Genomic DNA, 17,107 nt, shown 5'->3' with positions numbered 1-17,107 from the left:
TCCTTAGGTATATCCTTCTAAGAAAGGATCTGTTATATGACACACACCATCGTGATCTTTGCTGCCAAGCTTGAGCAAATATCATCCACTCAGGAGGTTGGGGTTATGGAGGCTGCTAGTGTGGCTTGCCACGCTCAAGACAACATGTGTAAACACCAGAAACGGGAACAACCGAAATGGGGTGGGGCACAGATCCTCCCTGGTTTATTCTTTGATGCTCATTCCTGTGATTCTCTCTGACAAATGACTTTTGGAAAGTACAAGCAACCAAAACATTGAAATTTGCTCTGGATTCCCCCCCCCCCAGCTGAAGTGTGGTCATTCCAACCAAAATGAACAACGCATATTTTCCAAGCTTTAAGTGCTTGCGCCATTAATGGCTTTTGATTGCTTCTATAAAAACATGCCTTACTCAGTCTATTGCACCTTCCAGTGCGGACCAGTCAACTTTGCGGAGGCCAGGGTTCTCTTTTGAAGACAACCACAGCTCAAGTCTTCAGTCAGGAACACAACGTCTTCGTTTCAGGAATTCTGAAGCCGCTCTTAAGTCACGGAGGCACAAAGGGAATGTGACAGAGATGCATGCCTTTCCAGAAGCTCACCTACCCCTCCCGAGCCTTGCTCTATTGATCTCTTCAGGGACAGAAGGAGAGGGGAAAAAAAAGATTTATAATGCCATTGTCTTCAGAGCTTCAACACATCCTGAAAGTGTGCCAGACTGGTGTGGGTAAACACTCAACAGCATTACATCATACAACTGCATTTCCTGAACGTTGGCAGGGCAATTCGTTTTAGGTGGGGGAAGAGATCAAGAGTGGCTTTGTGCGAACCACAATACAATTTTTTGCAGGCCTCCAAGAGAGGAGGCCCTCCCCCCACCCCCACCCCCGAGTGTAATGGGACTTACTTCCAGGTACACAGTTGCTGGCTTGCAATTCTTTCCTAAAAGTTCATCCTCTCTTAGTTGAAGAAATGCCTCCGTTGTCTTTTAACAAGTAAGTTCTGCTTTCTTTTTTCTCCTCTTTTTCATTTTTTTTTTTTAAAATAAAACTGTGGCCTTGCTTTGCGAATGTGCATATTTTTTAGGACCTGAGAAATACATTTAGGTATAGTATTCCATTGCTCCCCAGTTCCTAGGATTGGTTTTTCCTCACTGCCACAACCTTAGCCTGTGGTTAATACCAGCCGATTAATATTTTGGTTACTGAAAACTTGTGCAAAGTTGGCAGTTTTGTGTGTTAATGTGTAAACACCATTTTGTTCAGCATTTGCCTGCCATACTGACCAGACACCACGTGGAACAAAGGGTAGAGTTTTTTTTTCTCTTCTTAATAAGACACTGATAGTATGGCAATACTTTTAAGGGAAAAAAGGGTATGGATATTATTACACATCCCCACATCGTGTAAGTAAAAAGTGCATGACTGGATTTATGTAATCTTAACAAGACCAAAATAAAAACAAAACAAGGAAAACCTGTATCCAATCAGGTGCTCTAAAGCATGCCAGCACCTCCTCTTATGCGTTTCTAAGCAGGTAGTTAAAAATGGAACTCGTGTTTTCTTCTTCTTAAAAAAAAAATGTGCACTGAAGCTAATATAAATGAATTGAGCTAGCCAGCAAACTATTCCCACCCGCTCCCCACCCCCCACATATCTCACAGCTGGATGTAAATGTAAATGTAAAAAACAAAAACAAAACCCAAACAAACAAACAAACAAACAAAAGGTTAAACCACCATCAATACAATTGTTTTACATCATGGGCCTTTCAAGGCTCAGTATATACAAGTGTTAACAGCCATGCGTAGTTGATGAACCTCTCAAAGGTTTAAAATACACAGAAAAACAATTGAAGTTGTCCTTTTCTTTCTCTCTCTCTCTCTCTCTCTCTCTCTCATTTTAATATCTTCGCAGTGCTTCGTTTTTAGGGGGGGTTGTCTTCTTTTTCTTTTTTTTTTCCTTTCCTTTTCTAAGATTGCAGGCAACAGTCATTGATGGAAGAAACAAGTCTCTTTGGAGATGACCACAAATTTTATAACAAAAGGGAGTTTTAAAAGGTAAGTTTGTTTGTGTTTTTTTTTTTAAGCAGTGGAAATGTTATCTCAGGTTAAAGATGCTATCCCAACCCACATAATGTTTTTTAAAAAAACAAAACAAAAACATAACAAAACAAAGGAACAAAAATCAGGGGGGAAAAAAAGAGGGGGAAAGGACAGCACCCGGTCTGTTTTCTGTTTTGTTTAAAAAAGAAAAAAAGATATATATTTATATATTTATATTTATATATATTTATAGAAGAGTCTGTAAATGGCAATTTGAAGAAGTATAAGCTCTTACTTTGGAGCTGGCACTGACCGTGTCCATCTCGGAACTAATCTAGTGAGGTGAAGGGAATGTTTTTATGTAGATTCGGGTTCTGACTGTGCCGATTTCGGCTGCGGACCGAGGAAAACATCATATTGCACCCAGGGATTTTACACCTGTGCATTTCACGCAAGTGTACTGTCTTGTAATGCACCCTGAGAGTCCCTTTGTTGCTGTACATTTTGTGACAAATGTTGCACATGATCCCCCCGTTATTCATGGAAACGCTGTTAAACATGAGGGATCCCGGGACTTCAGTGCTCAAGCTGACCCCTAAGGCTGCAGCCTCAGTTTTGTGTGATGATTCCTCGCTGTCGCTGACCCCATCCACATCATCCAAAAGGATGCCCTCGTCGCTTCCTGCATCCGATTCTCTGGAAGAATGGATGCTGCTGCTCGACTGGATGCTGGAGGTGGTGCTCAGATCTAAGACCATGTATTCTTCTGACATGCCCCGTCCGTATCCATTCAAATGAGAGTCCTCGGTTCCTGCTGGGGAGGAGGTGTCTTCCCGTAGATCAAAACCCAAATGGGGTGGAGCACCATAGATCTTCATCAAGAATTCATCACGGAGGTCCTTGCTAAGGGAGGGCTGAGAAGAATCCAGTCCCATGTCATCCAGTTCTTTGGTCAACAGTTTACGGTGCAAATTTATATTAGCACTGTGTCTGGGAAAGAGAGAGCAAAGACATAGAGAAGGAAAGAAATATGCAATATTGATTATAATGCAAACTTCAGCAATGGAATAAAAAGCATAACCATGTTCATGCAATAATACAACTGTTGCTCTTTTCTTAGAAACGCAAGCGTGATGGTTTGGACACCATTCCTATAAATGCAAGGCAAGATGCTGCAAGTCCAGATTAATTCAATTTCTTTTCCCTTTTTTTTAATATGGTTATCATACTATGCATCAGGCTAATTGGCAGTATGACTGATTATTACTTTTCTTTTCAAAAACATGGTATCATATGAACTAATGGGGAGAGTATTCAATGGAATTTCTTTATCAAATCACAGCAGTTGGCTCCACTGGTTCCTATTGATACATGTAACCATAGGAACCAACTGGGAACAAAGGGCAATTAGAAAAGAATCTTAAACTGATTTATCCTCTTACCAAAAAGAGGTTTGTGTGTGTGTGTGTGGGGGGGGGAACCTAGTATTTATGAGCAGGTCTAGTTAAAACTGAATGAAACAATTAAAAAAATTGGAAGGGAAAGAAAAGACGCCATTTTATAAGATAGCAATTCCTGTGTGGCTTTCTCAGTTACTATGAACTTATTCATGCTGAGTCATATCGGGAGATTTGTTTCTATGTTGAAGATATAGCTCTTTACAAATGATCAAAGTCCTAGGGCAGAAATGTGGAACTATTATAATTTTGATACATTTCTGTTTTCCTTCTCACTCACTAGTTTTCGGTTCTTAGTATATTTTGTTAAAAAGACATATTGAAATGTGCCAAAATATTCCTATTAAAACCTGAAACTTTGATTTGTGCAAGTTCTCTTCTTAACTTTATGCATTTCAAAGATTATCTGTCATTGTCTACAGTGCAAATTCTACCAGTCAGCCTGCCCATGACACTGCATGCCAAGTCACACTGGTAAACCCATACCTTTTTTTTTTTCTAAACCCAACTCCAATTCAGCACAAACATTTGGAAAGGGAGCAAGGCACAACATCTTACAAACCAGGGCTTCCAGAGTATGAGGTCACCTGTACTGAACCAACATGCACAGCCCGATAAGCAGTAATTGTGTATTACAAAATAAATTCCTAAACTTTGATGGGACAGCAGGATAAATCTCAAGCTTTGCCCTGCCATACAGAACTTTAGCAGAGGGCATATATAAATCAGCTGCACATTTACAAAGATCAGGTGTACAACTGAGTCATAGAAAAGATTTTAATATACTTTTTTTTTAAACAAAATGCAGTTTCCAATCCAGCTACAGCTACTATGCACAAGAATGCTTTCCAGCCTGACTAGGGTTGGCAATATGCATTTCCAATCACATTACAAGGTAGATGGAAACACATGCCTTTATCCTTCCCTTCTATAGTAGTTTCAAAATCAGATCACACTGAATTTGATGTTTGCCTGATGTTCAGATGTGCATTGGAAAACTGAGGCAGGTTTGGATCTAAATTGGGCTGGGTGGCTAGCCAGCTGGGTGGCTACTGCTTCTGCACATGGTGTGTCCCTTGCAGAATTGGGGTGACTAAGCATCATCAACCAAAGATCAGGGAATTAGATTCCTCACGAATGAAGGCGAATATACATGTCCCAGGATAATGTTGTAGGATCCAATCTGGGTCGGTCACCGGGACCAGAGATTTTAGTCTTCCGAACTTTTGGACTCATGCTTCTGGAGTCTAGTCCAAAAGCTCGGAAAAATAAACCTCTAGTTTCAGGGACCAATCTAGATTGGATCCTGCAATTAGATTTCTTTATGTAATTTGCACATTGGCTTTCCAATAATATATTCACTAATTGTGTATCTCTCAACTAGTCATCTCAAAATGTACCCACTTGTGTCAGAAAATGAAATATGAAGTTATTTTTTCAGAGACAAATAAATAGGCGGTGCATTATATTTTTTTTAAATTTATTTTATTTTCACATTTTTGAACTGCCCATCTAACTGTAGAGGGAGTTTGTATATTGTCAGGATTGATTTAATTCGTTAAATATAGCAGAGTAGGCTAACAATCTACTCTTCTTAGGAAGAAGACAGTTAAAAATGGATTGAAAGTGAAGGATGGGTAATTTTGGATCCCAAGTAGAGAAAAAGCTACTGAGAGATACATCCATGGGTGTAGAGAGTGGACAGGGGGAAGGCAACTTTATCCACAAGAGTGAACGTATCATTTCACATCAAGTATTGTAGTATTGATCTAATTAAAGAAGGGAGTTACACTATCCCCAAAACTGCACTTATGAAGGCTGAGCTTACCTTGTGATAAGTTCAGCTTTCTAATCTTTTGCTAAATCGAGATCACAAAAGGAGGAGGAAGGCAGAGACAGAAGGGGAAAAAGGGAGGGAGGGAGGGAGAGGAAAAAAAAAAGGAGATAGAAAGAAAGAGACAGAGAGAAAAAGAAAGAGAACAAATTCACATTCCAATCCAGTCACATCTGGCTTTAAAAAAAAAAAACGAAAAGAGAATCTTTAAACAATAAAATACAGGCTAAAAATGCTTTGGCCATGAGATCATTTTCTGTCACCCATCATCTTACTTACACTGTTGTCCTGATGGTTGCTGGATCAACCACACAATCTACAGCTATAAATCAAATCAGAAAAAAAGCAAATATACAGTTGCCCACATTTTTCTTCTGAACAGATTCATGCAGGGTTCACGTACATAAATGATCAAGAGAGGGACAGCCTCAAGCCTTTTCAGGAAAGGGAATTACTTGCCCATTTGTTACATGATAAGGACCTCAAAGGAAACATCTCTAAGTAAACACTGGAAGCATTTTGCTGTGAACGTCTGAATATGGGCTGCATTGCCAATTATAGCATGTGTTCAACAGCACAACACAGGGTTATATCTATGAAATGTGTTTTTGCTCCTCTGATAGCATCATGCAAAAGAGGCGGAATGGTTCCACCATGTATAAGCCATATGACATAGCTTCCTGCCGTGGCAGCATGCTTTTTCAGAATAAAATCAATTTGTTGCACATTGACAACTATTATATACAAATAGCTTGTCCGTTGTTATGCTTGTAACCTGTATTGTCTCTAGAGACGCACAGGACAATATTTTAGCTTCACGAGTACATTGAATAAGTCACAAGCAAACAAACAAAACAACACACACACACACACACACGGGCAACTTAAAAAGTCATATAAAAGTTATGTACAGGTCCTCTGAATTGTACTTTAGCAATCCCATTTATGCCAGGTTTACACTGAGATTGGGGGCTTTGCCAAAGGTCTCTAGGGCTAAGGGATGAACTGAAGTTAGATTTCCTATAACCACATTTGTAATTCACTGCAGTACGTGAGCTCTGCTGTGGATTACATGAAATGATAAACATTAATGTTTTTTTTTCCCCCTGCTAAAATGCAGCACAGGGTGCCTTCTCTGTAAATGCAGCAAGTTTGTTTATTATTTAGTTTCCTTCATTGGCTGCAGGCAAAGACAAACACTTAGATCTATATGGGAATAACAACAAGAATTACTGAATACTAGGCACTGGGGACACAAACACATATGCAGAATCACAAAAATCTCCCTGCAAGTAGAAGTGGGTGCTTATTTTCCTTGATGATGGTGAGTTCAAAGTTGCAGCTGGCTTTGGCTATCAATAGAAAGTGATGCCATGGTCATTCACTTATCGTTTACAGCGCTGGCTATCAGTAATATGATTAAACTATGAACCAGTCCTTAATATCTGTCAGGCAAACAATGTGCAGAAATGTGTGGGCACTCTTTCTGGCAAGGTCCTTTTTCCGCTGTCAGGAGTAGCATTGGCTTCTCCTAATATAATTATACTGACTTTTATTCAATTAAATGTCATGCCTAGCTTTAAAAAAAAAACTTGGTCTATCAACTGATTCAGGTGTAATGCAATAATCAGATGAACTCATTGCAGGGGCATTAGCTCTGCTGTTCGTAACGTTGGGGTATGAGTTCATTCATAGCAGTCAATTTCCATTATGCAACCATAGTTCACAAGGATGGATTCTGTTCCATTAATTTCTTCACGTATATTTCTCATATTGAAGAATCGTCCTTAGGTTTATATGTACATCTGAACTGATACATTGGGAGGAAAAAGCCTTGGATTTTTTTGGATAGTGTTGTTGTTGTTTTTAACACGTTCAGTTTAACTTCAAACTGGGTAGTTCAAACTGGTTGTGAAACTGGCAGGACGCTGAATAGTAAGCCGTATCCAGATCCAAAGTAGGCTTACTAAATGCATAGGCCTTAATCTTATGAGGACCATCTTGAGTGCCGCTGATTTTAAGCATGACCGTATTTGGATTCCTATATAAGGCATCCTAAAATATATGATATTAGCTGTATATCACGTAGATATTCTATGTGTTGAAATGGAATCCACATGCTGGCAACTCATTTACTTCTAAGCAACAATCAGGGTTAAGCCCTGAAGCTCTTGAGCCCAGAATGTTCCTGCAAGCTCCCCTTGTTTTCTTTTGCCTTTTCCACTGTCCCAAAGGTGGTTTTTTTTTTTTTCAAAAAGGCAACTGGATGTTGGTCAATCTTGTTTTTTTGTCTTTGAAAGTGTTTTGCTTCTCAGCCAAGAAGCTTCTTCAGTTCTAACTGAAATTCTAACTGAGTTAAAACTGAAGAAGCTTCTTGGATGAAAAGTGAAACATTTTCAAGGAAAAAAAGCCAAGAAAGTCCAGTCATCCTTTGGAAAAAACAGTCATCCGTTGGGATAACCATGACCTGGATGATTAAGAATCTCCATAGACTTTCTCTACTGTGTTGGTCCACTGGAGGTCTGGTGAACTGGAATATGCTAGGAACTTCTCCCATCTCCCAAATTTAAAAACAGGGATTGCATTTTAATGTCACTGAATGAACCCCCTGATACTTGGCATATGACAGTTCTATGTAGAAGCCCAGCACAATTAATCAATCAATTAATCACTGTCTTCCCCAATTACTGACTTATTTAATAGAGAAATGTTTTATCTACTATTTAGTCCTAAGAGTAGTCACTGCTTGTTTTTAAGCTTTTCTAAAGCACGTGGTTGTCCTTAGAATTTTTAGATTATTTAATTCCTCACTTGAAGTATTTCACTAAAGAGAAGCTTGCAAAGATGTCTTTAGGCAAAAACACTAACAAGTGAAAAATGTCATTAGTCTTACAAAAAAAATTGTGGCTTCCTTTAGACTCAGAATCCATAAATTTGTTTTAAATTTCACTGCAGTTTAATATCTGGTGGCAAGTCTAAATCTTTCTCTTCTGGCAGTTTTTGACCATGAATTTGCCCTAATTTTTAGGATCCATGACTAGCCCTTGTTTTCCACGATATAAGAAGGAGGGCCAGCCTGGCAATGCAACCATTAAAGAGAGGAATGGCTACAGCATCCAAACATTTTCAAAAATTGTTACCCACTCTTGAATTGTTCCCCTTTCTTGAATTTAGAAAGGAAAAAATATTAAATACATGAAATCTTGTTTCTACCCAAGTCACATTCATTATTTTTTAAAGTGCAGGGCATAGTCATAGACAAAGTGTGGCCCATAGCTAAGAAAAACAATTGTGCAGTATAACAAGACATTTACTTAAGTGTGCCTCCTACATTAATATTACTAACACCAAAGTACAGGCTCACCCCTATCATCTCTTAAGTTCTGCTACTATAGTACATGGAGAAAAGCATGAAATGTTTATTAAAGATGATCTAAATTAGGCAGGAATAATAGATATGGGCTGAGTTGGATATTCTGAACCACTTTATTTTCTTCTAACAAAGTGGTTGACCAGATTTCTATAGCTCAGGTCTGGCTTGCCCTGCCTAAATGCATAAAATATGTTGGATTGTCATCTAACGAAACTTAAGGAAATATAGCCCTTCAACTATTGTAGAATTATATTTTCCAGAATTCTTCACCCTTAAGTATGCTGGCTAGGGTGCTAATAGATATGGTTCAGAAACATGAAGGTTTCTCCTCCATGATATAATGTTTTCTAACAAAAAATATTTTGTATACCTGGAATTAAGAAGACATTGTTTGCTACATTCTATAGTCTTATTTTCTATATCAGTCTGTTAAAGCCATAGTTGATTGATGATTAGGAGTTAAAAGCAACTAGCTTACATTTTTGAAATTACTCTAGAGCAGTGGTTCTCAACCTTTTTATACGGCGACCCCTGGTCACACGGACACGCCACGCATGCGCGCGCGGCGCGCATGTGTGGCGGCGCCCCCTGAGGGATAAAAATGGCGGATCGCGTTGTTTGGCGACCCCCGTAAAATGGTCGTTCGACCCCAAATGGGGTTGTGACCCATAGGTTGAGAACCGCTGCTCTAGAGAGACTGAAAAAGACATACTTCATACGTATGTTCAAATTCCCACACTGCTTTTCATGGCATGGGTAAAATCTGGGCAGGATCTCACCAGAATGGGCTTACTGCTGGCCCTCAGGCCCTCTGATCTGGATCCATCTTTTCTTTGATGTTGCTGCTGGTTCATATGCATAAATCAGTGACAAGACAGAGCAAGGAGAAAAATTTCTCCTTCTAAGTAGTGGTTCTCCTTCTAGGTTCATTTGCCTAAAGGAAGCAGATGAATGGAATGTAGAAACAATGACAGAAAGCATGAAAGGGATCATACATCTTACTCCGGAGCGTTTTAAATTTGGAACTGATTCCACAGAAAAGCTTGATAAATTTAAAGGAGAGTTCTTTGCAATTGTAAACCAACAGGTCCTTATAATTAAATTTCTTGGAGATCTTCCTACAATACATCACTTCATTAAAGTGCAAGGCAAAAGTATTAGTGTGGTGGCAAATATTATGGTAGTTTTGATAAAACACTTTAGAACAAAAACTTCATTTTTAGAAATTATATCGGAATATATTAAAATTACATACAATTACATTAAAAAAAATTTTTCTTTGAATAAGGCACTTTCAGTAGTTTATCATTTTAAAATACAGTAGGAGGTTGTACTAGAACCAGGAGAGCTGAGGGTCAATTTAAGCATGGGCCATCTGTTTGTTATGGGTGTTATGTTTACTTTAACACCCATAACATTGGTGATTGTGGTCCATATGTACCCCCTAAGGCAGTGGTTCTCAACCTGTGGGTCGGGACCCCATTTGGGGTCGAACGACCATTTCACGGGGGTCGTCAAACAAGGCTGTCCGCCATTTTTCCCCCTTTTCTTTGGCCACGCCCCTGGCACCCGGTGATGTATAAGTGGTTGGGGGTCACCACAACATGGGGAACTGTATTATGGGGTCGCGGCATTAGAAAGGTTGAGAACCCCTGCCCTAAGGCCTGTTGCTTTAAGGGGAAGCCTGAAAGAAAGAGAGCATTATAAGCTACCTTGAGTTCCTGAAGGAGAGGCAGAATCTAAATCTAAGACATAAATAAATCATACAAATACTTAAAAATATTAACCTAAACATATATTATGAAGTTTAGGTACTTTCTACCTTTTAAAGAACGTTTATTTCTGGCCTTTGCATTTTTCATATACTTCCTCTATAATGGTTATTGATTCTGATACATAATTACATATCTATTGAATGAATTTGACTAAAAATGATTTAGCTTATATTTCTATTTTGTGTGGATTGATTTCAACCCCCCCTCAAATTTAGCCATATCTTTTGAGTGCAGTAAAGAAGCAGCTTAAAAAAATAATATAAATTGCACCTCTATGGTTATGGGGTAAATTCAGGGTGTCTTAAACTTTCAGACTTCAATCCCTGGAGGCGGGAAGCCACATCTGACTCTTTACTTCATATATCGCACAATTTGTATATCTTGTGTTGTAGCCCCACTGAATAAATAGCGAATGGCTATTAATGTGCCAGGGAATGTGCACATCCAACAAAGCTGTGCCACTATATAACAAGAAAGGCATAACATATAAATGTATTAGTTTTATGCACTACTCAATTTGATTAAGAGTAGTTTAGAAATATAATAGATAGAAAACTGAATCAATAAATATTTTAAAGTATTTAGTTGTTGTGGAAAAATAGGGAAAAGCAACTTTTTTGTAACTGGGGGAACTGTACTTTCAGTTTTCTTTATAGCCCACAGCTGTCACAATTTTTGTATTTTAGTTTTAAAACATACCATTCTTCAAAAGAAGACATATCCCCACTTGTCTTTTTTTTTTTTTTTTGTTCCAGTTTTTTCCCTGGGATCAAGCCTTTCAACACTCCCTCAGTTCAATTTTGGAGTTTTGTTTTGTTTTGTTTTGTTTTAAAAACCAATATAGCTGTGATAAGCTTATAGGAGAGTTAACCACACTGCTTTTTTAAATTTTTATTTATTTATTGTTTTACAGGAAGTTAGGCGGCCTTATTGTGGGTGTGTGTGTGTGTGAGAGATTTCACTACTCCTATTAGACGATTTGCTGTTAAATTTTGGCATAACTATCTTGGAACTCCAGGGGCTACACAGAGCATGCAGATCAGAGGTGTCCTACCCTAGCTCTACAAAATCAAGAAATCCTGCAGAGTATCTTTGTCAAAAAAAGCCTTAAACCAGCATATCACAGATCCTTGGTGAATAACTCTCTATCTGACAAAACATAACGTACATAACAAAGCTAACAGGTCCAAAGGTTCCTCAAAGAAGGCAATAATAATTAAAGCAGTTAATACAATAGATAGTATTTGTCAAGGTACTGTACTGAGCATAACCTATTCATTTTTCTATCTTTCTAAAAGCATGGTGCAGCAAATGCCCAAAATATCCAATTCTTACATAAGGATTCTGACATTCTCAGATTAATTCCTCATTCCCCAATGTATACTTTGAGACATTAATTCAAAACCCTGAATCTGCTTGAGTTCTAATTTTCCCAACCTTAAGCCCACCCATTGTTATTTCTTTTTAAGGCAGTATTAATTTTTCTATGCATTGTGCAGAATGTGCACAATTTGCCCAATCATTTTCTCAAATGTAAGCGATCTAAATCTTTCTATTTAGTTATTACTTTGCAGATATATAACCTAATTTCTGAAAACACCACAGTCCTGGTACATGAAAAAGGTGCTGCAAAGTTAATAAAAATACAACTCTATGCAACTCCATCTTCAAATCAGAAGCAGAAGTGTAAGCTGTTTCAATCATTTACTTTTTGCCTTTTTCTTAGCTAGCCCAGTGCCTTTATATCTAGGAACTGTTGCTCTGGAGAAGAAAGGGAGGCACTCAATGGAAGGGCTTGAATTTTTGGCCTACCTGGGGAGACCGTGGGGGCAGGGCAGGGGGAGGGATGTATTACTAGATGGTTTTGCAAGTATTAATGGAAATCAATCTGGGGGATACTTTTCTTAAGCTTGATGTTCTCTGAAGGTGGCATCTATAGCCAAACACAGATCATATTCACTTCAGTCTGGAAAATTGCACAGCTAGATCCACTGACGTGAAGAGAGAATTCTCAAATCAGTCACTCTTCTAATTACTGGAAGCTTTCTTGATTGAGGCAAGACATACAAAGGTTTCAAAGAAGAAAGAAGAAAAAAAAACCAGCAGGGCAAATCATACTGTACCAAATGCAACGCAAGACAAAAAAAGTAAATCAGTTAGGCATCTGACACTTTTCTGATTCTTGTGGGGAGGAATTTAAATGTTCTGCTTCTTTACTCAATGCCGTAGATATGTGTCCTCCAAAGTTAAAGGTTGCCTAAAATGAAATTTGCTTGCCTTGAGGTATACAACACATATCATCACATACTCTTTTCCAGTCTTTTTGGCTAAAGAAGGGGGTGGTGGCTAAAAGACATTTACGCTAAATCCATATAAATTGGAGTAGTTTGGTCTTTGCTTTGTTTATCCTTGCATGTTTACTTTGGCCTAATATTCAAAAACCGCTTAGCTAGAGGGAATATTCATGATGCAATTCACTATTCAATTCTTTAAAGATAGGTAATTGATGAATTCCTGCGGAATTTCAACAACATAAATTACAAGTTCTAACTATGTTTTAAAGTAACTCTGTGAAATGTTAATAAAACAAGTTTTTTTACTTGAAAAAGTGGCAAACCTTCATGCTTTATGTTTAACTGATTGCTTTTTATTTTTTTGCTCCAGTAGTATAAGTATCTGATAAGACCAAGTAACCTCTGTGTGTGTGTGTGTGTGTGTGTGTGTGTGTGTGTGTGTGTGTGTTACACAGGAAAGAATTGAAATATACCATGTTGCTCAACACACAGGCTACGTGGTCTTATAATATATAAATAGAGACCCCTGTTTTCCGTGTATTATTCAAAATCATAATGAGCAGATAAAAACAGTTGGGCTAATTATGAATAGAGACTGAAACTCAGAAATAACAAAACTATTTCTTAACTTGGTTTTCATGAATTCTCTGTTTAGTCCTGTTTTTTCAACCCTGGGTGGGGGGAATGCTATCCAAATGAACCTCACACACACAAAAAAAGTACATCCTCTTCTTTCCTGCAGGGTTCAGCATCAGGTTTTTCCATAACTGATGATGCTTAATAGGAAGGTATTTCATTATTCCTATTTTGAGCAGCATTTGCTGGCAGAATACTGTGCCCCTTAATGAAATTACAGTTCAACCCCAGCACCACGAGCAACATTGGTCACTAAAGCTTTTACAAATGGCATAGAATCTGAGAAAATATTAACCTTTTATAGGAAGAAAATCCAAAAGGTAAAAAACAGTTCAGCACCTATTAAAAAAAAAGAAGTAAAGAAGCGCTTATTAAATGCAGGAAATGAAGAACAAGCAAAATTCTTGCAAATTCAAGACGTGGAACTTAGTCATTACCATCCCTTTCATTATGAAACCAATCATTCACACCGGTCACGAAGGCAGCTCCCTCTCCGCTCAAATTATTCACTTGGAGATAAGCTCTCACCAAACTCTTTAGGGGTTTAACTAATTTACTGCATAGATATGGCACGTCTGTTGTAATAACAGGTAGGATGTGTTGGGGTGGGCCATTTATCAGAATTAGGCATCTTTCTCAGTCGGCAGTGAAGGATGCCGCTGCCTTAGCTGCTTCTCACTCTCAGGATTCCCCCATCCCCTTATGGCCCATAATGTGGCAGGCAAACAAAATTGACAGTCTCTTCTTGTCAACAAGGAGCAATTCTCCTGAGGAGCCACTTAGCTGTTGCAGAGGAAGCGATGTATTAGCGTGCCTGTCCCAGGAATGTTAATCATCTTCTGAGCTGCCTCTGACTTTGACACGAGCAAAATCACCAAATTTGTTTACTAAATGAATCGTAATATGCTAATAAGAGAGCGTGACAGATATGGTCAAGCCAAACAGATGGTCTGTTTACTCCACTTTGCAACTTTATAAATGTTGTAAGTCGGGAAACGTTAGGGAGAATTATTGGGTGACTGCAGAGGCGGCTGAGCTGTTTGCATACAAAATGCCAGGCTGGAGCAAAAGAGAAGCCATTTTTATCCCTCAGAACATTCCCAAGCATTATAGTTTCTCTGCCGACTGCGCATACTCCTCTGTGCAAGTGGGTTTTTTTCTGAGTTTACCAGGGTATTTCCTTTTGGCTAGGCGTTTTTTGTCTGCACAGCTTTTTGCAAAATCAAGACAGGAGAGTTCTCCACTCTAGCAAGGCTTGGTAATTCAGTACATACCTGTTGAGGTGTTAAATGAAATGACTCTGATGGTGTGAACAGAATTACATTTTTCAACAGCTGCATGTGCTCAAAAGCATTGAGGTCAAGACACAATCTTAATATATTGCTATTATTATTAATTAAGATCAAAAGACATTACAAACAGAAAGCATTACCACTGGACCGGTTGCCAGAGTTACTCCCAAATGGGGGAACTGTCCCACTTCAAGCTCACACTTTACAAGCTGGCTTGATGCAAACCATCTCATTATACAGAAAGAAAGTGGTGTGTGTGTGTGTGTGTGAGGGAGGGCGTAGACTGAAAGTTTCTAACATCCCAAATTAGTCAGTATCACAAAAAGGAAAAGGGACCAAGCTTTGCTAAAAAGCTTTTTGTCTGAGGAAGCTAAGGAATTGTGTGGAATTCTGTGTTTGGATCATAAACAATTATCTGTTTAGACCATAGCTTTATACACAGTTGGCAGCAGACTAACTTAATTATAATTAGCAGTCCTAGTTAATTGTTTGAGATTATCAATTCTTCCCCCGTCTCCAGAATGTTTGCAAGCTTTCTGCACACAAGTGATTCATACATACCTGAAGAGAGTGGCTTCAATGGCTTTTATGGATCTTCTGCATGCCATCCATGAAAGGCCAAATTCTTTTTTAATGAATACCATTTCCTGAGATTTATTGCATGGAAGATCATTTGAACTCAGTGATTTTTAGAGTAAAATACTTGATCCAAAATTCACGCCAATTTATTCTCCTAAGAATATTCTCACAATATTTAGGAATTTCTGAACTGAAGCTCCATTAGATGGAAGAATAGGTAGGTCACAAATTTTAGAAAGAAATAGGAAATAAATTTCATGACATCTCCATCCATAGTATTTGACTTCCCATTTGCACTAAAGCCATATGATACTATAGCCATTATTGTGCTACCTACACACATTTGTATTATAGCTACTTCTTCTCTAATGCAAAAAATCTGTTACTTTCTGGTTTGAAATACTAGTTTGTGCTATTCAAAAGGCAGCTATGCTGCCTGCATACATCATTATACCACAGTTACCAACCTGGTTTAAGGAATTGCACAACATGTTGATAAAGAAATGACATATATTTCACGTTAACCAGCTGGAATAATTTCACAAATTGTGCAGAAGTATTTATGTACAGCTTTTCCAAAGAGATTATAACAATGTCTTCCATTTCTGGAATGCACTGTGAGTTGAAAAGTTTATTCACACGTGTATGCACCTTGATTTGATTCAGCTGCTTAGTGTCTCACAGCCAGAAACTGAAAATGGCTGATGAAAAGCATTGGCTGATGAAAAGCATTTATTTTGAAGGCTCAGTTCATGAATCAGTTAAAGAGTGATGAACTTTGAGAAAGTTTTGATCTATCTTGAATTAAGATTAAGATATTGGGAATAATTTAACAATGTAATTAGTTCCTAGTTAGAAAGGAATTTGAGTGAATTATTTAGACTAGATTTCAAATTACAGGAATGACGTTAAAGTCAAAAGTTCTTGAACTGATGTTTTAACAATGAACTGTGGTGTGGCCATGAAGAGACAAAATCTGGCCACTAATTTCAAAAGTTAAATATACTTTATTTAGATGCTAAACTATTTTTGCGAATATTTAAATTTGAATATTGTGATAACACTCAATTTCTAAAGCACTGCTAGTTGCATACTGGTTTGATTTCTGATCTACTATGTTCCCTTATACATATTTTTAAAAATATTTTAGTAATTGCCTATCTAAGCTTTAGCAGTTGATTATCAGCAGAGATTTATCTATAGCAGTTCTAGTCTCCAATGTTTAATAGAATTGCCATACATCTCTTGTTATTGGATATTACATTTGGAGAAATTTTGTTTTGTTTTGTTTAAAAAGAACCCCTATGCCTAAGAGGCCAAATAAAGAGGAAATAAAAATTGAGTTTTCGTTCTGAGGCTATTCTGAAGCACGAACTGTAAGCAGCTGTCCCAGACTGATGCTTATATCATATCTACTCATTCCTGACCAACAAAGAAAATTTCAATAAAGTAGTTTCACTGGTTTAACAGCAGTGAGCTTTTGGGATTGTCAAAGTGCAAAGGCTTTTCCAAGGAGAAAAGGAATCAGCAGCTGAAATATAATTAACCTTCCATTCTCAATGCAAAACTGCCACATACACAGGGGCTCTGCAGTCTGTTAGTGAAGTTATAATGGCCAACAGGCAGAAGGAAAATTGGTCAAAAGTTGGCAGCTGCTGTCATATTTTTAGAATTATGATTAATGGCACTAATAATGCAGATGATTACTGATATGTGTATCTCCTGCAGTTTATCATATTGCACTGGCTGCCTACGTCCACAATAAACACGCTGCTATCATTTACCTCTTTATTGAAGGCAATCCTTTCTCTTGTGAAGAAGCA

The 17,107-nt window shown here is 38.0% G+C and overlaps 1 protein-coding gene across 9 annotated transcripts in view; it reads right to left on the bottom strand.

Moving 5' to 3' along the window:
* Positions 1–1,888: 1,888 nt before the first annotated feature.
* BNC2 (basonuclin 2) overlaps positions 1,889–17,107 on the bottom strand; it is a 433,897-nt gene continuing 418,678 nt past the window's right edge. For 6 of the 9 annotated variants that reach the window (XM_039319400.1, XM_039319402.1, XM_039319399.1 and 3 more), the window contains one exon: positions 1,889–3,034. In XM_039319400.1, the coding sequence (XP_039175334.1) occupies positions 2,374–3,034 (661 nt within the window). In that variant the 3' untranslated portion in view covers positions 1,889–2,373. Of the gene's footprint in view, positions 3,035–5,329; positions 5,361–13,708; positions 13,753–17,107 lie in introns of all 9 variants that reach the window. The other 3 variants (XR_005553697.1, XM_039319405.1, XM_039319404.1) reach the window with 3 other exon arrangements.

This window comes from Crotalus tigris, unplaced genomic scaffold (assembly GCF_016545835.1).
Source record: "Crotalus tigris isolate CLP2741 ecotype Arizona unplaced genomic scaffold, ASM1654583v1 scf7180000023589.2044511, whole genome shotgun sequence".
Taxonomy (NCBI): Eukaryota; Metazoa; Chordata; class Lepidosauria; order Squamata; family Viperidae; genus Crotalus; species Crotalus tigris.
This window is presented reverse-complemented; position numbering and strand designations above follow the sequence as displayed.